This window comes from Triplophysa dalaica, chromosome 20 (assembly GCF_015846415.1).
Source record: "Triplophysa dalaica isolate WHDGS20190420 chromosome 20, ASM1584641v1, whole genome shotgun sequence".
Lineage (NCBI taxonomy): Eukaryota > Metazoa > Chordata > Actinopteri > Cypriniformes > Nemacheilidae > Triplophysa > Triplophysa dalaica.
Genome location: NC_079561.1, coordinates 8,476,100 through 8,502,393, shown reverse-complemented (window position 1 = coordinate 8,502,393; position 26,294 = coordinate 8,476,100). Strand labels below are relative to the sequence as shown.

Sequence of the window (26,294 nt, the reverse complement as noted above, 5' to 3'; positions counted from 1 at the left end):
CACAAGACGTCGTTCGTTTGCAGAGCGTAGGGATCTGGTGGGTACATATGTCTGCATTAGCGATTTAAGATAAGGTGGTGCCGAACCAGTAGTGGTCTTGTAGGCCAGGAGCAGAGTCTTGAATTTGATGCGAGCGACTACGGGAAGCCAATGTAGCTTAATGAGTAGAGGAGTGACGTGTGCTCTCTTTGGTTCATTAAAGATAACTCTTGCCGCAGCATTCTGGATCATCTGTAGAGGTTTGGTTGTGCAAGCTGGAAGTCCTCCCAGTAGTGCATTGCAGTAGTCCAGTCTGGCCAGGACAAGAGCCTGGACAAGGATCTGTGTAGCATGCTCTGATAGGAAGGGTCTAATTTTTCTGATATTGTAGAGGATGAATCTACAGGACCGGGCGGTGTTGGCAACTTGATCTGTGAAGTTGAGCTGATCATCGATTACCACTCCCAGGTTTCTTGCTTTTCTGGAAGGTGTGATGGTTGATGAGCCCAGTTGAATGGAAAGGTTGTGATGAGTCTTCGTGTCAGCCGGGATTACAAGCAGTTCTGTTTTTGGAAGGTTCAGCTGCAGGTGATGGGCGTTCATCCAGAGCGAGATGTCGGCTAGGCAAGCTGAGATGCGTGCAGAGACAGTCGGATCGTCAGGGCGAAAAGACATGTAGAGTTGTGTATCATCCGCATAGCAGTGATAGGAAAAGCCATGTTTCCTAATGACAGAGCCAAGGGATGTCATGTATACAGAGAATAGCAACGGACCAAGCACTGAGCCCTGAGGCACACCTGTGTCGAGATGATGTGACTCCGACACCTCACCTCTCCAAGATACTCTAAAGGACCTACCCGAGAGGTAAGACCTGAACCATTGTAGCACCATTCCAGAGACCCCCATCGCCTTGAGGGTGGACAGGAGGATGTGATGGTTAACGGTGTCAAAGGCGGCAGATAGATCCAGTAGGATAAGAACAGATGAGTTAGAGGAGGCTCTTTCCAGTCTCAGGGCTTCAATAACAGAGAGCAGCGCAGTCTCAGTGGAATGACCGCTCTTGAACCCAGACTGGTTGCTGTCCAGGAGGTTGTTCTGGGAGAGGAAAGATGAGAGCTGGTTACAAACAACACGTTCTAGAGTTTTAGCAGCGAAGGGGAGTAGGGATACCGGTCTATAGTTTTCTAACAGTGCAGGATTAAGAGTAGGCTTCTTTAGTAGTGGGGTAATACGGGCCTCTTTGAAGAGTGTAGGAAATGTGCCAGTGGTGAGAGACGAGTTGATAATGTGAGTCAGAGAGGGAACAACCGATGGAGAGATGGCCTGGAGGAGCTGTGTGGGGATGGGATCTAGAGGGCAGGTAGTCGGGTGTTTGGAAGAAATTACCTTGGAAACTTCCTCTTCAGATAGGAGAGAGAACGAGGGGAACAAGCATGTGTCAGGGGATTGACTGTGGTCAAGAGGCGGTGGCGCAGAGAATTGATTGCTGATGGTGCTCGTTTTCTTTAAAAAGAACGATGCGAAATCGTCAGCTGTTAAGTCCGATGGAGGTGAGGGGGAAGGCGGGCAGAGGAGAGCAGAAAAGGTTTTAAAGAGAGTACGAGGGTCAGGAGAGTTGTTGATTTTAGTGTGGTAGTATTGGGTTTTCGCAGAGGAGACATCCGCAGAGAAGGAAGAGAGAATAGACTGGTAGAGAGAGAGGTCAGTGGGTTCTTTTGATTTGCGCCACTTTCTCTCAGCAGACCTGAGAGATGCGCGATGCTCACGGAGAACTTCAGATAACCAGGGGGCAGAAGGAGATGCACGAGATGGTCTAGATCTAAGAGGGCATAAGATGTCTAAGCAGGAGGTTAGTGTGGAGCAAAGGGTGTTGGTGGCAGTGTTAGCATCAAGGAGAGAGAACTGTTTAGCGGGTGGGAGAGTAGCAGAGACTGCAGAGGATAAGCGGGAAGGAGAGAGTGATCGTAGGTTGCGTCGGAATGTGACCAGTGGGGAATCATTTGTAGTGTCTGGAGAAGTTAAGTCGAGATCAAGGGTTATGAGGAAATGATCTGACGTGTGCAGTGGGGTTACCTGGGAGTGATGGGTGAAGCAATAGCGTGTGTAGATGAGATCAAGTTGATTACCAGATTTATGGGTTGCTGAAGTGGGGACTCGCTTGAGGTCAAACGATGCAGTCAGGTTGTTGAAGTCAGCAGCCTGTGGTTTTTCCAGGTGGATGTTTAAGTCTCCAAGTACCACCAGAGGAGTACCATCCTCGGGGAATGATGACAGAAGTGTGTCCAATTCCTCCAAGAAGAGTCCAAGGTGCCCTGGGGGACGATATATAACTACAACATGTGTTTTAACAGGGTATATGACAGTGACAGCATGAAACTCAAAGGCGGTGTTGTTGCATGAGGGTGCAAGCTGTTTAAATTTCCAGTTGTTAGGAATAAGTAGACCGGTTCCTCCGCCCCTCCCTGATATGCGTGGGCTGTGGGAGAAAGTGCAATTATTGGAGAGTGCAGCCGGTGTGGCAGTGTCCTCGGGTTTGATCCAGGTTTCAGTAAGTGCTAAAATAGAAAGACCAGAATGTTTTGCAATAGCTGTGATGAAATCTGCCTTGTTTACAGCGGATTGGCAGTTCAATAAACCAATAGGAAAGGTAATAGAGGTAGTGTTGGATGCAGAAAGAGTACGCAGGTTGTTAGCATTAGCCATGCGTGGCCTTCTGCGAGCAACCGTTTGTGTACGAGATGTAATGACAGTATGGATTTGGAAACACATAGTAAAAAAGGAAGGAATGTACAAGACAAATAAAGATAATAGTCGAAGTGCAAACAGTAATACTCAAGTGCCTTGTCTGTGTCGTTGCTCGGTGGAGTCGCACAGGTAGAGTCGATGGTCTTTACTCTCTTCGGTCTTCACGCGATGAGGGCTGCACGCGACCGCTGCACGCGGTGGATAGTCTTACTTATATACCCGTTTTAGTCTAGCATTTGAATTCAGCAGGATACGCCTTCCAAAATCTCCCAATAACACGCCAATTAAACGCAACTGTTAACACGTGACTCACCGGACGCACACAATGGAAACGAAACTGCGGACTTTCAGATGATTCTCAAACTGCAACAAACTGCTTCTCCCACGAACTGGGCTTAAACAACCGTAAATAAATACTTATTTACGGCACCATGTCACTTTGTAAATACACCTCAAAGAAATGTCTATTTATGACAGCTACATTTTAGCCTCATTTTTCCAGTTGTACAAAATTAAAAGCTATAAGACATTTATATTGTAAGTCTATGGGGCAAGTGTATTGGAGAAATTACAAGTAGAAATGTTTAGGGAGAAGATTTTGTTTTTGTGGCACTAATATCACCAAATGGAATAATGACTCTCCTGTCTTCCTTTGTTTGGATAAACATGACCCTAAACTCAGTTGAAGCTGTGTTGTTGGTTGTGATGCTCAAACAAACAGAGCAATGTTTTGAAAGTGCCACATTGTGTTTACAATTTACAGGGATTTGCTTGCTTATAATTAACTATGTACATTCATCCGTGGTAGAATAAATTATTTAAACATAAATGACACACTTTCGATTTAGGATTGTATTTTTACATAATGTAAAGTTGTTCAAACTGTCTGTATAAAGTGGGACTACTAAGGATTGTGGACATTTTTTTATCTGATCAAATCTGATCCGATTTGTTTGAAAAAAAAACTTGAATATTCTGGGTGCTTGATCTGAAAACCACACTTCTTTTTGAGGTTGGATTTTTAGCAGGATTATTAAAGCCTTCGTTGCCTTTCTGCTGCATACTGTACACTTCAAACATCTCACATGGCTGTTATATATTATTCATATGAGAATTACGTAACTGTGCCTGCCTTGTGAACAGTCAGAAAATTTAGGAGTTTGCTCTGTATCCCTTCACACATTCGATCAGGGATGGAAATGACGCTTACGCTGGCGTAGACAATCTATCGCCTCTCTGCTTTGTTCTCCCCTTGGAAAAAGAGTATTGAACGGAGAGAGGGCCTCTCTGTGTTTTGTGCATTTGATCACGACACGTCCCGGGTGCAGTAATGTGTGGGCGTGGGTTCGCACGTTGATGTGGAGGCAGGGTGGAGGTTGCCTGCACCTTTGCAAAAGAAGGTGGAAAGTGGGTGAGTCATCCAAAATTAAACCGCAGAAGGAAGAGCAGATTCAAACACTCAGGGACTGCGTGTGCATGCCTTCACATGCATGCACACACCTGATAATGCAAGTTAATTAATAATTAACCCTACTATTTTGTGTAATAATTTAAAAGGTTTAGTAAAACCAAGATTTTTTTTATTTACAACCCAAAGTCTAAGATGGGTCAAGATAAGCCCAGAGTCGTCAAACAGATGTAAAACATTGTAGCCCTCAGCAGACCTATTATGATAAAAGCTATTCAATTAGATTTGATCGGTGATTTCGCAGGCAAAACTAAATTTCCCCATGTTTTCCTCACCCTCAAGGCATCCTGTGGGAACAAAGTTTTCACACCTCTTTTAATAATAAAGTCCTCCTCCTACCCAGTTTTGACACCAGTATTCATTTGCAAAATTCATTTTTAAACTTCAATGTTTGTTTTAAAAGTTAATGAGTATCGTATTAAATAATCGGGATCTCAATATTGGTCAAAATAATCGTGATTTAAGATTTTTTCATAATCGAGCAGCCCTAACGTAGGTGCGGAGCCCTTTGCTTTGGTGTTATCTATACATTATCAAATTAAATCATTTACACTGAAAAAAAAACTGCATTAGGCTACATAATATATATAAATTATGGAGGAAATTATACTTTTAAATGAAATTTATACACCAGTAGGCCTAGGAGACGGCAAGTGAGCGTCTTATAAGTTAAGTCGTTCATTCAACCGATTCATTCAAAACACTGAATGATTCAGCAATGAATGGGCAGGTTGGTGTGAGATGCGCTGTGGTTCTTCTGTGTCTTTTCTTTTAATAATTTTCGCTACTGAAATAGAACAAAAGTAGTCCGCCAAAAAAATGTAAGTGAACTATTATTGTACCACCTTTTTAAACAGTTTATTGAACTATTGCACAGTCGTTATGGTGAAACAATGTTGTTTAACCGCAACGTAACAGTTTTTCAAATATAATGTTACCCTTGAAATGTTTTAACTTTCTTTATGCTGCATGTTTTGATTTCTCCTGAGGCCTCGCCTACGCAGCTCAACCTTATCATCAGTAGGCCTACATAACATAACCACTATTCACCGCTTTAAATGTGATAAAATCATAATAATACTTGTGTTTTGGTAATTTCCTGGCTATTTTGGGTTATTGATGTTTTAATCAGGTGACGACCAGAAATTAGTTTGCCGAACCTGGCGTTGCAAAAGCTCACCGGTGCCATCTTGTGCAACTAGCCCATTATGAAATTTGTCAGGGAACAGTCGATGTGTCTGTGCCGTCTGTAGCTCTACCCCTCACCAGACCGGTGGCATCTCTGATAAAGCAGAGATGTGTGCGGTGATATAAAGATGCAACACCCAGTGTAAAAGAGCAGGGAGTGTGCCTCTGTCTGGTGATACAGGGACGGAGACAAAAACAAGACACAAAATGAGTGAGAGCATTTGTAGAAACGGATTGGATCTTGCTGTCTGCATGTATGGCTGTTTTAGCACTCAAATTGCTTTCCGACGTTTGAGCGTTCCGCTGGGAAATATGGGTGCAAAGAACGAGCATATGAAGGCGGAGAGGATACTGAGAGAGCTGATGGATTGGGCTGTGAGAAGTGTCTTTTTTTAAGGGAGGGTGTGGATGTGTTCGTGTGGCTGGGGCGGTCCACTAAGCTTTATGAAGCAATATGGGTTTTTAAAGCCCCAGAGGTGTTGTCTTGCTGTGAAAATGGCGTCGGATCACGGTCGCACCCCTGAGACCTCCAGATTTTTGAGTGAGTGTGTCTCGCAGGTTAAATCCTTTTCTTGTGAAAGAGACTGTTCGCTGTCCTGTTTTAGACTACCAGGTTGCATCTCTGTGTTTGAGGAAACAACTAGGCACAACGGTTGCATCATGGTTGCATGTCTTACCCCATGTAGGTACAATCCAGGACCTGGAAAATGATCAAACACTTTTTATCACCTCTTTTCCCTTGAGTGATGCACTTAATCCAAGGTTTATCCAGGACAGCTGTCTCTTAAGTCTTTCCGGATAAAAGAGCCTTTTCTCTTGGAAACATGTTCACTTAATACTCAAAATTACGCGAGCAGTTTCAAAATGACCGGCTTTTGCATTTACTTTTGGGATAAAATCTGGTTCTGTACATATGCAGCAGAAAATTCCGAAGGCTCACACACATAGCTAAAAAGATACTGACATGCACTATTGTGATGCCTAAAGGTAAGTAAATATATCCTTTGAGCTCTGTTGGGAAAACAGTATCTGGTTTGCTTTCTGAAGTCATACAAAAGAAGGTGATTCACTAAAAATGAATTGCACCCGCTGATAACGCTGTTTAAACGTGCTATAGCACATCGTTTACGTTGCTTTGTGGATTCATCCCAATTCCCAAACTTCACAAACTGACACAACAAAATGAGCGCTGTGGACATTGTAGTCTAATGTCTAATGTGCTTCTTACACGCCCTCCTCATTTTCTAAGTGGCGCGTCTCTCTTCTGTCTCACAGCAGTTTTGAGTACAGAGGAGGAGTGATGAATTATTGAATGTGCAGTGTTTGAGCAGAAATAGAAACTTGCCTTTAGATGTGTGAAAACATTCCTCATCAATAGGAAAAAGGGGCCAGCGTACAGTGTTTTGTATAACAGCAATACTTTCTGTTATTGTACGATGTGGGACTTGTGCAAAATAATGTTGGCGGGAATACATTTTGTTAAATTTGTCACGTTTTTCACTAATTTATTCCCTCGCTCATTCAGTCAGACACTCACTCACTCACTCATGCTTTCTCTCATTCATACACTCACTCACTGATTCACTCTTTCTCTCACTCATGAATTTACTCGCTTGCTCACTCACTCACCCTCCAACTCGCTCACTCAAGATTCAAAGAAGCTTTATTGCCATGATAAAATAAGTTAAAAATAAAAATAAAACTGACTCACTCCCTCACTCATTTGCTCACTCGTGCACTCACTCATTCGTGCACTCGCTTACTTGCTCACTCACACACTCATGCACTTGCTCACTCATTTGCCCACTTATGCACTTCTTATTATGTTCACTCATTCACTCATGCACTCGCTCACTTATGCACAAACTCTCTCTCTCTCTCTCTCTCTCTCTCTCACTCACTCACACCCTCATATACTCACTAATTCACTCACTCATTCATTCACTCTCTCTCTCACTCATTAATGCATTTACTTGCTTACTTGAGTGTGTGTTCGCTTGCTCGCTCGCTCACTAACTCTCTCACCCTCTCACTCACTTACTCAAGATTCAAAGAAGCTTTATTGGCATGATAAAATAAAGGTTACATTGCCAACGCACAGGAGAAATAAATATAAACATTCTGCACAAATCCAGATTAAGATAAAAAAATTAATAAATAAAAATCTCTCACTCACTCTCACTGACTCACTCACTTACTCACTCACTATCTCTCTCTCTCACTCACTTAATCACTCACTCAATGAGTGAGCATCAGTATACTACTTTCAATTTTAAGTTCGTTTCTGTTTTATTCATAGAAAAATTACTACAGTCTACTTTTTTTTTTAATCAAGATTTAGATTAGGAATGAGAGACATGCCAGGTCAGACTCAAACCTCTCATCAGCATCAGGAGGACACAGCATCAACCACATTGTCGCATCAACCACATTGTCGCGGCTCCGACATAAAGTATGCTTGAGAATTTCTGCTGTATTGAGAACTAAAATCGTTGACACACAAACAGCATGTACTGACAAATGGATCTCGAAGCAATAATATCAGTTCATCATCACGAGTATCTTGCAACAAAGCCTTATATTTTATGACTTTTTTATTGTTTTCTATGTCTCTGTTCATATTGGTATCTTGTAAAGTACAACTGAATTCCCTTCACAGGTAACATAAAACATAAATGCTGTAATGTTGCTGAGATGACAGGATTTCATACTGGATTGTGCTGAGATAAACGGTCTGCGATCAGTCAAAGATCAACGTGATGAAAGCCATCCCTCACATGCTTGAGCGTGACTTATCTTATCAGAGAGCGTAAGGAAGGGATTTGTCACTCACACATGAAATATGTTTTAAATGAGGTCTGTGAGAGAGAGATTTCACCGCTTTTGACTTTCGAACTGCAGAAGTGTTATATAAAAGTACGCTAAAGCGTTGTCGAACTCTCAGCTGCAGCAGAGCGGTCTTGTTTAGAGTAAAGTTGCTTTATTTGAAGTTAAGCACTGAAGTCATTATAATCTGCTTTGAGCAGACGGTTGATACATTAAGACATGTGGAGACAAATTCCGTCTTCATCATCAAAATCCCATTTGGCTTTTTGGCCCGTAGTGTTGATTGCCTGCGCAAAAATCGGTGCTACGATTCTGTGATGTCATTGCTTAGGAGTTTCACAGGCGCTGCGTCCAAAATCGCATACTGTGTGACGGTACGTTCTGTATTTGAATAAGTACCTACCTATCGGCTGTTCAAAAAGTACGTTAAATAGTATGAGTGGGAGTAGTATGAATAGATTTCGGACATACTGCGTCTGCCATGTTTTATGGTCATGTGACCCGTATGCTCTTTGACATGTGACGTATTTACAACAACCTACACATGAGCGTTGATAAAAACATAATTTAGTAAAGAGAAATTACTTTATTGTCACTTACAGTAAAAACAGACGACCGCATTAAAGTTTTCCACCATATTTATTTGATTTACTTTTGAAATTTGATCGTTGCTCAGCTCCCGTGGCATCATGGGATGGATAAATTTGTAGACCATCCGGATATTTCTCGCCTTCTGTTTTTTGCACACTGAGGTTTTGGACATACTATTCATGACTCGTACTCATTTTCACCTACTATACAGTATGGAAGTAAGCGATTTCGGACGCAGCCACCCATACGAAAATGTACTATATTTTTACCACAGTTTAAATGGAAAAAGCATGGTTTTACTACAGTTAAAACCAAAAGTAAAACAATGGTTTTCACAAAATAAACATGGTTTTGAAAACCGTGTTTTTTGTAAAAACCATAGTAAATAATGGTTAGTACACTTGTACCACAAAAAAACATGGTGAATTTGCGCAGAGTCTTTTAGCTTGTATATACATGCTAATATAGTAATGTAGCTAATGTCGTTGTGACTAACATAGACTTCTATTGTTTTTATGCCACACCACTAACCCCCAAAAACTTAAAATTTCAACTAAAAGGCGACAAATCCTTCAGCAACAGCTCAGCTGATTCTGAGGGCAAACAGGGACTTGTAGCCTTTCTGGTTTAGAAGTCTGTCTGAGGAAATGGACAAAGGGGTTTTACACTCTCATAATGTAATTTATCTGCATGTCGATTTGAAGGATGGAGAGAGGGTTGGGTCCTTCCTCACTGACGGACTGTTATGATGCCTGCAGATTGAGTTTAGCTCTCGCATCAGCAGCGCGAACGCTCTCTCGAGTGCGTGTGATAAGGAGCGCGTACATCCACTACAAAGACCTCAAAAAACAACATGAGCTTTGAAGTACAGAGAAAAGAAAAACAACGGAGGAACAGAAAGAGAGAGAGAGCTTTGTGGCGAAAATTCACTGTTTTACTAACTGTCATAAGCAGAAGATTACAAACACAAAAGTTCCCCAATGGAATATTTTATTGCTCAGAGTTCTCAGTTATGCTTCATTGAAGTATCAACTTAGTCTCAGATGTTTCTTCTAAAATCGCTCCTAATGGGAGGAATAAAAATAGAAACAAATTAGACAATTGTTAAAGTACATAAAGGCTATTGTAGGTATAAATTAATGTAGATTGAAGAGGTAAAATTATTTGGATTTTCAGTAATGTTGACATTTGACTGCAGATTTGGCAAATCTGAGGTCACTTTGTTATCTTTTCTGAAACTCTAATGGAGATATTTGTAAGATTTCTGTCTCTTTTCCCACGAGAGAAATATTTAGTGTATGAACACCAAATGAGAATATTTGTTCAGTTACCCACATTCTTCAAAATGTCTTCTTTTGTGTCATGTGGAAGAAAGTCTAACAGATTTGAAATGACATCAGGGTGAGTAAATGAAACAACTTTTTCATTTTTGTGTGAACTATCCCTTTAATCTCACTGATGTCAGTTTTCTTTAGTAGTTTTCCCTTTGTTACAAATACAAAAAAAAATGGCATGCTGGTTTCACACATACACATCACATTTACTTTGTGAATTCCGGACCACAATTAGGAAAATTGTGACATAGCCATAATCCAGTCAGTGAGAGTTGAAATAAGCTTTGTGTCCTTCCGCAGGCCATTAGAAAATGATGGGGGGTCATGATTGCGATGATGCATTGTGTCCATCATGTTAGGATGTTTGTCTAAGGGACTATAGTAAGCACTGCATTTACCTGCAGAATCGAATAAGCTTACACTTTAAATATAGTAATATATACATTTAGAGCAATGCTGAGCTTTGACTTTGAGAAACATTGTGGCTGATATCCATCTAAATAGGGTCGTTTGTATAGTCCAACCTTGCTAAATATAGGCCTTGTGTTTGTGGTTGTATATCTATATATGACGCATGTAATACGTTGGAATTGCAGTCAGCTTGAAGAGTTAAGAAGATATTTCTGTGGTAATTCAGAGAATGCACACATCACCGCTACACGTTGCACAATTGCAACTTCCTCTGCAAAGATTTGCACTGCTATAAGCATAATGAGTGTGTGCGCGTGCATTTGTGTGTTGCATTTGTGCATTCGTAAGTGCTGCTATGGTGCAAGGTGTGAACAACAGAGGTGTATGAATTGTTGCTAGAGAAACCTTCCCATGGGGAAACTACTAACAACACTCCCCTCTAAATATTTTCCCATGCCAAGACTCCTCCATAATCTCTTGATTTTCTGCTCCTCCATTTATTTTAATATTCTCCTTTTTGTCCTCTTGCTGTTGCTGAACACTGCTCTCTGGATTCTCCAGAATATTAGGAAATCTGCTGACGGCAGCATCAAACGGAGGAAAGAAGTTTCTTTTTTTTCCGGGCGGTAGAAGGATGCCGTGTAAGAGAACGGTGTTTATATAACAGAGTGGCTTGTTTTGTATGTACACACACATGCAACTCACACCCACAGACGCATAAAAATGCCAAATGCTTTTTGGTTTCCATGACCTCTTTTCCAAAGCCTCTCTTTTGTCATCACTCTCTCTCCTAATCCTGAGCTTTGGCCACATTTCTCCCCTGGCTGTGTTGGTTTGCGTTTTATGTTTTAATTTGTCTGAACAGAGGAAAAAGCTCTGAACATCTTGAAGAATGCATATTTGATCCCACGTGTAAAGTCCAGCTAATCTTACTTTAATCATCACCGCTGGCTTGTGCTCACCATCATGCATATGCAACGACGGATATATGACTGACATTTTGACTGACATTGACTAAACCAATGAAAATTGCAATGCAGGAAAATGTAAAAAAAAACATATCTATGCAGTATATAGATCCTGCAGTACATAAATTTTATTCATTAAAGAGTTTTAAGACATTATCTGAGTGACTCAGCCCAGGGATGAATCATAACATTACCACCTAAGATTTAAACAGAGAAGGATTCGATTGTTTTTTAAAAAAAGACAAAATACAATAACTGTGTTTATAACTCTCATAGTAATTCTGTCTTGAAATGTGCGTTGAAGGGGTCATATGGCGCGAATACATGCTTTTCTGTGTCTTTGATGTGTTATAAGTTACCCATGCATGTTATAGACACATAAAATTGCAAAAATTATAGTTTCGATAATATTCGTGTCATTTGACCCCTTTAAAAATCTATTTCTCTTTACTATTTAAATTAAAGATCCTACAGAAGGTATTTGGTTCCCCAAAACAATTTCTTACCTTTTCGAAGTCTGAAGAATCCCTTTCCTTGAAACCTTTTGTGAAACAGAAAGGTTCCTTGGAAATTAAAGGTTCTTTATGGAACCATTAAGCCAAAATGATTTTCTACAAAAATAAAGGTGCTTAAAAGGTTCTTCAAAAGAGTGCCATAGAAGAACCATTTTTGGTTCTACAAAGACCCTTCAATCAATGGTTCTTTAAAAAAACATCTCTTTCTTAGATTTTAATAATCTGAATAATCTTTGAATGTTAAAGGTTGTTTATGGAACCATTTAGACAAAAAAGGTTCTTCTATGGCACCGTGAAGCACCTTTATTTTTAAGAGTGTATGGCATCGTGAAGAACCCCATATTTTTAAATGCATATGTAATAAAATAAGGGACAAGAGGCTGCTTTATTCGCAAATAAGTCATTGATGATGTTGTTAGACACGGTGTGAAACGCCCTCAAGCCATGATTTATTCACAATAATGGACTAGCCTCCGTCTTCCTTCCACTGGAGAAAATCACTGATTGACTGTGAACAGAAACAGAATGTTTCGTTTACATTGCTAAGGGTGCGTAGTAGGGCTCTCAAACGATTAATTGGGATTAATCGCTCCCAGAATAAAAGTTTGTTCACATTACATAATATTTGTATGTGCATGGTGCATATTAATGTTGTGTTTATAAACACACAGATGTAATTTAATTTATAATTATAATTTATAATGTATACATAATAAGGAAATGTTAACGTGTATTTATTTTTTATTTACCAATGATTTAAATAATATGGGACCCTGGAAAACAAAGCCAGTCTTATGTGTAAATTTTTCTAAATATATATTTGACATCATTTGAAAGCTGAACAATTAAGCTTTCTATTGATGTATGGGTTGTTAGGATATGATAATATCTGCAGGAGATATAACTGTTTAAATCTCCGGAGTCTGAGGGTGCATAAGAATCAAAATATTGAGAAAATTTGCTTTGAAGTTTTTAATAAGAGGCACTGTTACTGGTCATCCACTCACAAAAATAAAGTTTTGATATATTTAGGGCAGGGAATTTACAAAATATCTTCATGGAACATGATCTTTACTTAATATCCTCGTGATTTTTGGCATAATAGAAAAATCTATCATTTTGACCCATACAATGTATTTTTGTCTTAAAATAAAATGTTCCCGTGCTGCTTAAGACTGGTTTTGTGATCCAGGGTCACATATAGAATTGTTTATACATTTTTATATACTGTTTTTGTTCTCCAATACATGCATACATGTATGTATTATAAATACCAAATTAATATGCACAATACACAGACATGTACACTAATATGTAAACACACACTTTTATTTTGGATGCGATTTATTGCGATGAATTGTTTGATAGCCCTAGAGCGCAGTGATACACAGAATTGTTAGGTGAAGCAGTCATAGCAATGCTTTATTGTGAACACATCAGCCAATCAGAATCAAGGATTGTGAGAACCTGTTTTTGAAGAAGAAATTTGATGGGATATTTACTTTGGGACTGTTGTATTCCATTAATACGGTATTCTGCCAAAACATCCTGTTTCACTAGGAATTACATCACCGCACGACAGAAAACTGCATCATCAAGCAATTTCATTTAGTTCTCACTCTTCACATCCTCACAGGGAGCTGAAGGAAAGAGTGTTACACATAATAACACACTGAATTTATTTCTTTTTTTGGCTGAATGCTGACTGAGAGTTTAGCTTAGCCGTAGCTAGTTAAGCTCTGCCTGTAGACGTCATGTTTTCCCACAGACGCACCTCAGCAGTTTATATTCAACTTCAGATTTAATCCCAAACATGAGAGCTACAGATTAAACGGAAGCTTTGAATATGACAGATGTCTTTAAGCAATATTATGGTGATTTGCAGCTAACATTAAGCTCTCAGTAGAAGCAGGCCTACTTCAAAAATGTAACACACAAACAGAAGAAAAATGTCAACAATTTGTTTAAAATCTTCTGACTGCAGGGATATTGGACCTAGTTTGAGTGTATTTTTAGTCTCGTGGGGTAAAATAAATAGCTAAATCTTATTAGAATTCAGAGTTAAATTAGATAAAACATGAATAATTAAAGTTTGCTCCAAACAAAAAAATCTCAGGACTGGTGTTTCTTTTTCAAGGCCGCAATTTCTTCCAATTATCTTGTTTATTTGTAAAATGTTTCTCTGTAAATGTACAATTTACCAGCACTTGTGTTCTTTTTAAATGCATCCATTTTAAGCACAAACAGTCATGCTGTTTCCAATAAGAGTTGTGAAATATCTCTGCAGACCTTTAAACTGTTTCATTAATCACTTCACTCAAACTCTATAGACCTTCCTCTAGGCATCTTAATACAGTCAATACATAGAAGCACATTTTAGTGCACAATATTGTGTTGAATATTTTATTTTCCAACTTTATCCCATCCCTTTTTGGAGGGACAACTGGTCTCCTTTTCTATTTTTACTGTATATATTTACATTCACTTTCCCTTTCGTGACGATCCGACGAAATTTTATCTTTTTGTCAGAAACATGCTTGTTTTCACCCCGTCCATCTTTATTCATACGGCTTAAAGCTCGGTCTGTATTTCTTTTTTAAATATTTGCTTGTGACCCAGATTGTAGAGGTACGTATGTAAGATGCCTGCTCAGGACGTCTGCTGTGTACTAAAAGCGTCTGCTACATCTTAGAAAGAGCAGTTTTACATCCATTCTAAATAAAAAACATCTTAAAGACATCTTCTAGAGGTCTATATATGACATCTGACAGCAGACGTCTTCGAGACCTATTGCAGATGAGCAAAAAATGTCTTGCAGATTTAAATCCAGATGTGTGCTAGATTATTGTGTGCCAGGGGATTGTCTCAAAAAAGCATTATATCAATTTACCTCTTTTGCATAAGTGAGTGTTCCTGTTTAAGTTAAACGCAGACTTTATGGTTCACTTTGTCTAACATAGCTCATGAAAATTCGTATCTATTATTAAAAAGCAAAAAATGATTGTAATCAATAACACTCGTCTTTCTGTGTACACCTCTGTCTGTAGGTGGACTGGAAGAGCCGTACGGCAGGACGTGTGTGTATGTGTGTGTATTCCGCTCAGTGGGATGTTTGCAGATATCCCCAAGGTGCTTATACTGGGGGCCATCGCAGCGGCCTCTGCCTTTGTGGTCACCATCCTTATCGTACTGGTGTGTGTGGGGTGTCAGAGGTAAGTGAACAAACACATGGGTCTGGAGCCAGTAAATGGAGTAAGACATCTTATAAAACGTCTTAGTATAGGATGTATAAAAAAATCGGAGCTTAGCGGGATGTTTGACAAAAGATTAGTCTTATGTGTTTTTGTATGGTAAAACTGAATTATCATCTAATCTCGGGAACCACAAGGGAAATGTCATCAATCATAGGAATCCTAATGCAAAGCATCTTTTGATATGTAGGATTATTAGCATAAAGTGCAGGGATAGCCGTTTCATGATCGAATTGTTAGAGATTTGCATGTTCGCATTTGCATTTCCCTACGTTTTGAAGCCATGTGAGACATATAGAATGTTTGCGTAATGTGGGTGAAAAGAATCCCTAATAATTACTTCAATCGATCTGTTTCTGCACACATAAAAATTCTGTCTGTACAGAAGCACCCACTCATATGTTAAAAGTAATGCGTCGGCATCTTAAAAAGCCCCCCCCCCACTCTTATGCCAGGGCGCCACCTCCTCTTCTCTTCTGTTTTATCTTTCTTTTTGTCTCTATCTCTCCTTCCCCGCTGCGGAGCGACTTGATGAATGCTAATATGACTCCTTCAGCAGATTGCGAGCCCTCGGTAGAAGCCTGTTTCAGGAGAAACAGCCTTAAGTTAAGATGTGCATCCGATGCTTATTTGTGACAAAGATTTTTGCTCGCAGGGAATGAAACTCTCCGACGAATCGGTTTCTGTACTTTCAGGCGGAGTTCTATTTCTGTTTCGCGTAATGTTTCACAGAAGAGATGAATAAGGGACTGTGCTTGTTTGTTGCTTTTTTTACCACAAAGTTAAGTTTTTGCTGTACTGCAAAAAAAAACAGTCTTGCTGTGAATTGTTACAGCAGGGGAATGGCAAGCTGTATGAAAGTCTGAGGTTTGTATAGTTGCAATATTACAACTACATCCATAGTTTTGCATCAAATGTTGCATCGATGAAAGCCACAGAAAATAAACCCATGGCCTTGGTGTTGCTAACTGATTGACTTGCTGATATACAGAAAACCCTAAACCAAGGTTGATACGGTCACAGCTACATCAGCAGAGTTAAATGTTTTACAATAACCATATAAATAAATTTGTAAATAAATACACTATATAAATACATCAATATTTTATATACATTTAGACAATAGGAATAGAGAGCCGTGAAACTAATGTGGAATAATGAGGATAATTTGATATAGGATTTGATGAGAAATGTTCATAAAATGTGAACCTGTCTATGAAATCCAGGTTACAGTCTTATATGAGATTATGAGCATCAAAATTAGATTTTATTTATTCATTTTACAATTACAAGGCATGACCTTACTCAGTCAATATTAATCGTATTTTGTAAAATTTTATGTCGAAAGTAAATAATAAAAACAGATTTAGCCGTCCTTCGAAATCATCTGATGTCCAAATTCACAGATTTTCAGAAAATACTTTTTAAACAATTAATTACTGTGTTGTAAAAGTTGACAAGCACTTTTAAATACTTTTATTGACTAGATATTTGCAAAACCAGTGACAGTCATTAAGGCGATAAAAGAAAAACAATAAAATATGGAGATATGAAGTTTCAGAAGGACAACTGTGATATTTTGAAGCAGGACACACAAGCAAAAGTGTCCATTGACTCCGTATTAAACCTTATTGCTATTGAGAAGAAGCAACTGAGATATTAGTCATCTCGTGATTTTTCCTTCCTATGGAAAACCCCTCTTAAGAAACAACAGAATCCAATTTCCACCTCGATCTCAAACTTGGTGAGAAGTGTAATTCTTAATAATGAATTCATCTTGTGTTGAAAGTTAAAAATGGTTGTACTGAAGCTGTATCCATGACTGCACACTCAGTAACACAATGCAGCTGTAATTTTGCTGCGTGAGGGTTTGCATTATATACAGTATATACGGTTTGTTCTGAATTTGTAGATACAGGGTCACTAATACCTCAGCTGCGAACGTGTCCGATGGTCTCCTGAGTTTTCTGACCTTCACGGGGGAATAAAGCGATACAGCCCTTCAGAAGTACAAACAAACAGGAGGCTGCGTCACGCCACGACTCCCCACAGGCGTGTGGATGAGGAAATAGACAGCAGTACATTAATGTAGCTCAGTTCCTAATGTTTCGGCGTAATCATGCAAATCTATACATCCCTTAAAGGATCAGTTCACCCAGAAAGTCACTCAACCTCATTCCAACCCATAGGACTTTCTCTCCTCAAAATGAACATAAAAGGAGAACATTGAAGACTTGTACTAGTTGTTTTTCTATACAGTTATGCTGCTTCAGAAGCACCATAAAAGCGATGTTTCTGAATCTTCTAAAGCTTTGTGTGCGTTTAAAGACATTTGTATTTCACAGCATAAATGTTATTTTTGGCTCCTTGAACAATTAGTTGGAGAAAAGCCTCTGTTTTACAAATGTGCGAGAGCTGTGGCTGTCGTAGCGGATGTTAAAAATGGAGTGAGAGTGTAAAGAAAAAAAAGAGGTCCGTGAAAGGAAGCGTTTCGCAGAGAGGGAGGGAATCTGTAATTGATGTCATGGCAGCTGTTAGTTGGGGATCGAGGGAGTGAGTGTAGAAGGAATTAGGAGAAGCAATTGTCGGGGTTACCTGTCAGTTCTCTCTCTCTTCCAGCAAGCACACCTGCAACACATCCAGTCCCTCACGACTTCACAATCCCCAGATAAAACCAGATCCCGCCAACCCCACAGAGAGCCATTAGAAACGCTCGCTGTAGTGGAATTTCACTGCCTGTTCAATTTCAACCGGACACAGTAGCTTGTAAGAGCATCTGAACCAAAATGGAAGCCAAAAAGTGACTCTGTTTTGAAATGGTCTAACATTCACAGTAGAGATGGGCCCGATACTAAACTCATGTACTCTTACTCGTAAAAATGCACCGAAATTTGTTGTGAAATCTGCGTTGAAAGTTTTTGAAAAGCTCATAAAATTATTTCTTTTTTCAGAATGTTTTTAAGGTGGAGTTGTTTGTAATTATGAAGCTATAGTATTGCTTTTAGTCTCGCTGTGTTGTGAAAAGGTAAAGGCATCGGTATCGACGAGTACCAGAAAAAATATTGCTACTCTATCTTTAAAAAATGGTATTTGGGCATTCCTGATTCACAGAGTTGGTTTCTTTACAGACAGACCCAACGGAAGCTCTGAGATTTGATGTTAATTTAATCTAGTACCCTATTCAATTCTTACTGTATTCCTGTCGAACTACTCATATATTCATGAATATGAAAAAAGGTCTCAACAGTGACTATATACCACTTTCATCTATTTGCTTGTATATTTATCCAACACTACTGTTGAGACTTTTTGAAACTATTTTTATTTTTTTTATTTTATTATTTTTCTTCTGTGGAACACAAAGGAAGATATTTTGAGATGGTTTTGTGTTCATACAATGGAGGTTAATGGTGGCCAATGTCGCTCGCTTACCAATATTCTTTGAAATATCCTCTTATGCGTTCTTTAGAAGAAGGAAAGTCATACAGGTTTGAAATGTCACAAGGACGAGTAAATGATGACAGAATGTTGACCTATTTAATTGTTATTTGTCTGCTTTTTTTATTTGGTCATCCATATCTTAGTTTTTTAAATACAATTTTTGTTTTCTAATGAAAGAAATTAAAAAGTTGTCACGAATATATTTTTTCTAAAAATGTATTCATTTTAATATCAATTCATTTATATTTGATATAAAATCATATTATCAATAAATCAATACTTAATACTTCATTAGAAATACTTCAACACTTTAACACTTGAAATAGTGTACAGTCACTGTAGATTTCATAGAGCTAAGCTAATGTGTCATTCTAATAACGTACGGAATTCACCCTGCACAAACATAAGGGTGACTTTTTTAACAGATTTTTTAGGTAGTACAGCTGTACATGTTGCATTAAAATCACTGGAGGGCTTCTGTCATGTTGTCCACAGAAAAAGCAAAAGCAAACATGGCCACACTAACGGAGCGGGTCAGAAAACCGAAACAGTGAGTATAAATGAGACTAAACATGCACACACACACATACACACAATGCGTTTGCATGGACATGCTGATGATATTGATTTGTGTGGCAGGCTGCTCTGCGCCAGTCCAAGATGAAGTCCATGAGCAAATCTGACACCCGCCTGAACGATATGAACCGACTGCCATGCAACTCAAATGGTGAGAGAGAGAGAAAGAGAGAGAGAGTGAGAGAGAGAGAGAGAGAGAGAGAGAGAGATCGATCTAACTGGTTGTTATGAGACACTAACATACAGTTCATACGCACATATGCAGCGGCCTGTGCCCATGCGTGCTGAGGCTGATGTCTCCTGAGACTTTTTGTGATGAGATGTTTACTAGTTCATGCTCCTGCTGCCATGAACATGTGCCGTGCACGACTTAGACAGACATACTCATTCAGCAGTGATGTACACGCACATCAAGGTCATGTTATTATTTCTTAAATACATTCAAAAGATGCTTGTCTGCATTAAGCGTGGGAGGACACACATTAATCATAATACCAAAAAGTCAAGATGAACCCTTTAAATGATTTTACGTCTTGGCTGACATCACCGAGGTTGCTTAAATTACAGCCAATGAGTGCGAGCGATGTTCAGTAGGAGGGCTGTAGTCATCTGATCAACTTCAATTCCTGATGGACTATCAAGTTTCTACATCATGTCTACATCACCATCCTGAAATACGGTTACGGAAGTACAATGTATTGTGGATGTCTCACGTTGACTTTAACTCATTTTACAGAATGTACACCGGTTTAAATATATGTGTCAAGTATGTGGTGAAAATATGACATAATCATGACATAAGAGTAGTGATGCTCTGCCCTCTAGTGTTGGCATGGAGTGACTTCAGATGTAAGAAATGAGGTTATACGACTCTTTATGCAACCTATGTGTTCAGTATTTTTTACATAAATTCTTAAAGCTCCTTTCCAATCTCTCACCTTCTTCTGCATTACTATATAATTGATTGATAGGCGCTCCCAAGAGTCGGCCAGCCAGCATGGACCTCTTCCTCATGCACACCCCCCGCTCCAATTCTGACCTTCGACCCCTGAGCACCAGTTGCCAGATGCCTCCCGCGCCCGCCGGCCCCGAGAGCGAGCGTGAGCACACCTACTCCGAAGTCGGTTGTCGATCCTCTCCCGCGCTTCACCCCGTAGACGACGGGCTGTACGAGAGTGTGGGGATCAAAGGGGCGGGGTCTGATGCCTCTGCCCCGCCCTCTGTCCCTACCCAGACATCGACCAACACGCCCACTCTTCTCCACCCACACAGCCCAAAGTTTGAGGGGAAAGGGCGAGGTAGAGGAGGTGTGAACGGCACGAGTCCTGAGGTGACGGCGGAGTACGCCTCGATACGGAAGGTGAAGAAGCTGGAGCGCTGCCGGAGAGAAGAAGTGCTAGATGATGGGGCGAGAGAGCAGCATAGCCTTTCCAGTACTGAGTCCTCTAGCGGCACGCTGCACCGGAAAACAGTGGAACCATTTCATCTGCCCACTTTCCCAAAGGTGACAGCACTGCGCACAGATTAAAAATCTGCAAAATATGCTGCTAAAATACAACTGGGCTATTTGCTCTTCTAAGATGGTTTTAGCTGGTTGAGGCTGGCCTAAGTGGTCTTCAGCTGGATTTACCGGCTGACATGTTACCAAAATCACTGCTGGGAGAACAGTAAAGATTGAAAAACCCACTTAGGCTGATTTCATATTAAAGAAAAATCAATATCAGGTTTTCTTGCATCATTTTTGCATTACTACAGGTGCTTAATAGGTCAAACTGTTAATGATAAAGTGGAAAAATAGGCAAAAGGAATCCCACAGACACATAAGAACCCACAAACACTGGGGATGATGACAAGGAAAAGTGAAAAAAAATGCATATTAATGGGTCATTTTTGGGCGTATTGGTTACCATTGGAAAAAACATAGTTTTGTTACAGGAATCAATAACTATAGTTTTTGCTTAAACTGTAGTAAATCAAGGTCTGAAAAAGTCCTTTTAAAGATTAATAAAGGTAACTATAAATGTAACTGTCCTTAAATGACATGTACTAAACATTCGGGTTAGGTCATGTGATAATGTGTGAATTTTGTGTTGCCAAGAGTACAAAATTGTGGTGTTGCTGGCTGCCGTGTCAACAATTTCTTAAAAAGAACTTGCAGGCTTTTGTTACTAAAGGAAGGTATCCACTCATTTAACTATTTTTTTAATATTTTTTTCTTTATTACTTTTTTAAAACGGTTTTGAACATATGAATATAAAACAATATTGTGGAAATGTGTCACATTAGGCTCAACATCCTTAAAGGGATAGATTACACAAATTTTTTATAATGTCATCATTTACCTGCCATAAAGTTGTTCCAAACCTGTTTGTAACCAAACCATTTGTAATGACACAGTTCTGGGGCACTATTGACTTTCATAGTACAGAAAAAACTACAACGGTTGTCAATAGTGCACCAGAACTGTTTGGTTTCCCACATCCTAAATGATGACAGAATTTGTATATTTGTATATTTGGGTGAACTGTCCCTTTAAAAGTAGCTTTTGTTTTTCAATATTAATTTTAGAAATGTCTTCTGTGTGGTCCATTTGGTGCATTTATATCCCCCTCTTTTTCCTTTAAGTACAAATGTGTCCATGTTCTCAGGTTGAAAAGAGTAACATATATCATGTGTAGAGACCAGAGTAGCATTGACATTAGAGATTTGGGCTTGGGCCAGAATGCAACCACCCAGATCACCCTAGCAACTATTAAGAACACCCTAGCAACTACATAACCTATTAAAAACCCCTCAGAACATTTTAAGAAACCGTACAGGAATCCCATGGCAACCACACAGACCTCTCTAGCATTGTGACAGTGAGTGTTCTGTAGCTCAGTGGGCAGAATATGCGTATCAGCGATCGCTAGGTAAGAAAAAGATATGAAATACACATTTTCTATGCACTAAGGACATTATGGGTCAAATTGCCTCTGAAATGCATACATTTAACGTGAAAAATACCTAGAGAACGAGTAGTGCAGCTATTTATGTTGACCACTGGAGGGCGCTGTATCCTACCCATAAAATCTACAGCCACTTTCTTATATGTGAGAAAGGAAGTTATGACTAAAACAAGTCTAAGGAAGTCTTAATACATACGTAACATTACAGAAGTAATGGTTATTTAGTAAATGAAAACCACAAAGTTATCTAAAATAATTATATATTGTTTTTACCTTTAGCTAGGGTTTGGTTGCTCTTGTCTGCGAGTGAGTGTTTGTGCTTTTGTTGTGTGTGTTGTCAATTCCCATACTTATCAGTCAGCTGATACATGTTTATGTTGTGTGGGGCTTTCGAGGAAAGATTAGATTTGCAGAAAGCCGAACGTCCACGTGGAATGATGGTGCCTTTAAAACGGAAAACACGGAGACAATGATCGGATAATGATGCTATCTTCCTGTTAACACAGCTCCAATTGTGAGACATTTTTGCCACATATGGAGATATAAATCTTTGTCACAGGATTCTGTATGACTTGTTTACAAAGGCACTCTATTCCATTTAGTGCGTCCGCGCGTGCTTGTCTTTCTTAACCTGACTTGCACACGTGTGACATTTAATGTTTAAGCAAATCCAAGTTAGTGTATCGCCCTCCCTTCATAAATCACAATATATGGGTGTGAGGTCGCCTCTCTGACCCGCATGCTATCCGAGTGTGCAGACAGTGAGAATATTAGTATAGTATGTGTAAGAGCTAGCATGCACAGCACATGTGGAAGACTAGTGCGCCGGGCTTGATTATGTAAGACCTGCTGGCAGTCTGCCCGCCCTGCCTTGTGTTTTTTAGTTAGAGGCAGCCAGGAGGAACCATGTTGAATAAAACAGCATATGCTGGGTTATGTATGTTTTGGTGCTGGTTCGACCAGCTTAAACCAGCTAAGGACCAGCACATGACCAGCGTAAACCAGTTCATGACCGGCTTAAACTAGCACAAACCAGCAAACCAGCATCAAAACATTAAGCATATGCTGTTTTTTTCAACAGGGCGGGCAGGTAGTTGGTTTAAAATAGTGCCAAACAGTGTAGCCATTCATCTCCTACTATCAATCCTTCATACAGGAGGTGTGTTTCTCCCTCTTTAATCACTGACAGCACACATATCTTCTCTATTAATGATTACCTGAACATTTCCATTGCAGAAACCAAAACTCAATCCAGAATCAAACTCCTTTGAAGTGCTATTTATGATTTATCATCCAATTTTGTTTGGCAAGTGAAGTTGTTTAAAATGGTGTGGTAGGCTTTCTTGTCATTTACGGATACATTTTGACTTGTTTATAAGCCACAGAGTTTATAGCCCAGGTAAAAAAAGTGCACTAAAATATAATTTTTAAATACACTTTTGTACACTTCCATAAGTTTACTTAAACGAACAGTTTACCCCAAAATTCTCTCTTCATTTACTAACCCTCAAGTTGTTTCAAACCTTTTCTTTGTTTTGATGAACACAGAGAAAGATATTTGGAAGAATGGTTGTAACCAAACAGACCATGGCCACCATTCACTACATTGGTAGGAAATTTGCTTTATAACAAATCTTTACACAAAAGAAGATATTTTGAAAGCAAACAGTTCTGGTGCACTTTTGACATTGTCATTTTTCCCACTGCGGTTGTCAAATGGTGGCAAAAAACTGTTGGGTTACAAGCATTCTTCCAAATATCATTCTCTGTGTTCAACCCAACAAAGAAATGTATACAGATTTAGAATAACTTGAGGATGAGTAAATGATGACAAAATATGTTTCCACTTTAAATGATGAGTTACGGTTCCTAGTAGGTCTGACCGGCATGTTCTTCTTCTGGCCAACAGGAGGCAGTCTTCATGGGCAATGGTGAGCAGTACATTTGGAAGCCACCAGAAGAAGATGAGATCAATCTGTCAGGAGTTGGTCCGCTGGAGAATGGCCACAGTCATCCCACGGCTGTGGAGGTAAAGTCTCCAGACAGACGCGGGCTCGAGTCGTGATATTGGTCTAGGGTTGCGTGAAGGCATCATGTTTCAGGCCTTGACCTCTGACCCCTAAAACTCAAGATCACTTTTGTATATTTTGGATCGCTTCACTCTCTTGTGCGTTTTTTTGCACAGGAAGTGAGCAGAACGAAGCCCGCCGGGGTGGGGGGGTGTTGTGTATGACAAATAATGGCCAGAGACAAAGAGAAAGTTAAATTGATCTCCCCCCACTCTTCCTGCTCTCCCTCTCTCTCGCTGGCATGGAATGGCAGGTCAAAGGTCTGTGGACTGTGCTTGTTGACTGTCAGTTCAGAGTTGGTGTTTGGAAGAGAGGGAGGGAGCACAGGGAAGGGGGGGTCAGGGCATTCTGGGTCAACTTCCTGTGGCCAGTCAAATGATACAATCTTTATTTAGCTGAAAGTTCACCAAATCTGAAAATGACATCCACACTAAAAGTATTTTTTTATCTCATTAAGTGAAATTAAAAAAATTATTATTAGTAATCATTTTTGATATATTTGTATTAGGTTAACTTGTGTGTGTGTGTGTCAGTAGTGTTATAGCAATCTGAACTTCCGGTTTAATCTCAGATAAATGTGTAAATCATGACCTCGACACTTCTGCTCCACTCATTTTCCGTCTTGTCCCGACACGCCCAGGTTCATGAGTGTGTAGGCGGGACGCAAGTCAAATGGTCCACTTCACTCCACTCTACACGTATTACATATTTATTATTTGTCATTCTTGCAAAGACAAGCATCACTACTACTATTGCTCATACTTTTAGGATTTGGTGACTTTCCTAGCAAATGATCAAATCCGATTATACCAGAATGGAAGACTTTATGTTAGGTATTAACCCTTGTGTGGTGTTTGAGTCGGTGGGACCTATTTACAAAAAATTATGCAATCAATTGTATTTCCAACCTTGAATGAGCTATTGTTGTTATATCTTTGTGTTCATTTTAGTGTTCATTTTTAGCTATTTTGTTATTTATTTATTTATTTTTTGGGTCGTTATACAAATAGATTTTATATATCTTTACCTTATTTTTTAGTTATTTTCAGTTCATACTTTAATTGCCTCAGAGTATTTCAGTTGATTTCAGAGGCAACATTTGTCATTTTCAAGTTTTTTAAATATTTTTTTAAATATTTTTTCAAAAGAAATTTTTTTTTTGAATAAATATTAATTTCGCCAAAATGTTTGATGTGGTAGTAAACTGTAAGAAACTTTATTTGCATTTATTTTAGAAAACAAATTTCTTTAACAAAGGTAAATGACAATTATTACCCATAAATATTATCTACTTTGCTTGTAATTGGTATAAATAAAGTAAACTTGTGTAAAGTTTTTTTACACACATTGCATGGTATTTATTAACAAACCAAACACCATACAAGGGTTAAATTTTCTAACATTTTATTCAATGTCGAAAGTAACATTTTGATTTCTGTCTCTTTTTAAACTGAATATCTTCTTAGTGACCGTCTTTGAGCTAAAAAAATCACTCCGTTGTAGATATTAGTGCTATAATAATTATGTTAGTTGTGTTTACTTAATTAAAAATGTCCAAACTTCTAAAACAAGCACACCTGTGAGAATGTGTGCATCTGCACATGTATGCTGAGAGTCATGTGAGGTTAATCTGTTTCAGTAGACTGCATTTGAAAGGAGTGAACAGAAGTGAGAGAGACAGAGAGAGAGAGAGAGGGAGGGAGGAAGGATAAAAAAAACTCAAGGCTTTCTCAACAGCTGCAGAGGAGTTTTGAAACCCCCGTCATCATGATTTCCTCTTGCTCTCTGCAACACACAACACCGTAAACAATACTTGCAGTTAGAAAAATGAAAGACATCAGCTGGTCTTAAATGCATTTGGAAGTCTAGAATGCTCCATGAACCAGACAGTGAGAGATAGTCTTATTCTCAGCAGTTAGTCTTTGAATCGGCCGGTTTAGTCATGCCTGCGTTCAGACGCATGCTCATGCCTCATGCCACGGCC

General features: G+C 39.2%; 1 protein-coding gene across 2 annotated transcripts in view; it reads left to right on the top strand.

The window, feature by feature from the left end:
- The window catches only part of LOC130408953 (uncharacterized), a 43,196-nt gene that overhangs the window by 11,585 nt on the left and 5,317 nt on the right, over positions 1 to 26,294 (top strand). For both annotated transcript variants that reach the window (XM_056732480.1, XM_056732481.1), the window contains exons 2-6: positions 15,073 to 15,237; positions 19,213 to 19,267; positions 19,357 to 19,444; positions 20,265 to 20,797; positions 24,151 to 24,270. In XM_056732480.1, the coding sequence (XP_056588458.1) occupies positions 15,134 to 15,237; positions 19,213 to 19,267; positions 19,357 to 19,444; positions 20,265 to 20,797; positions 24,151 to 24,270 (900 nt within the window). In that variant the 5' untranslated portion in view covers positions 15,073 to 15,133. The remainder of the gene's footprint in view (positions 1 to 15,072; positions 15,238 to 19,212; positions 19,268 to 19,356; positions 19,445 to 20,264; positions 20,798 to 24,150; positions 24,271 to 26,294) is intronic.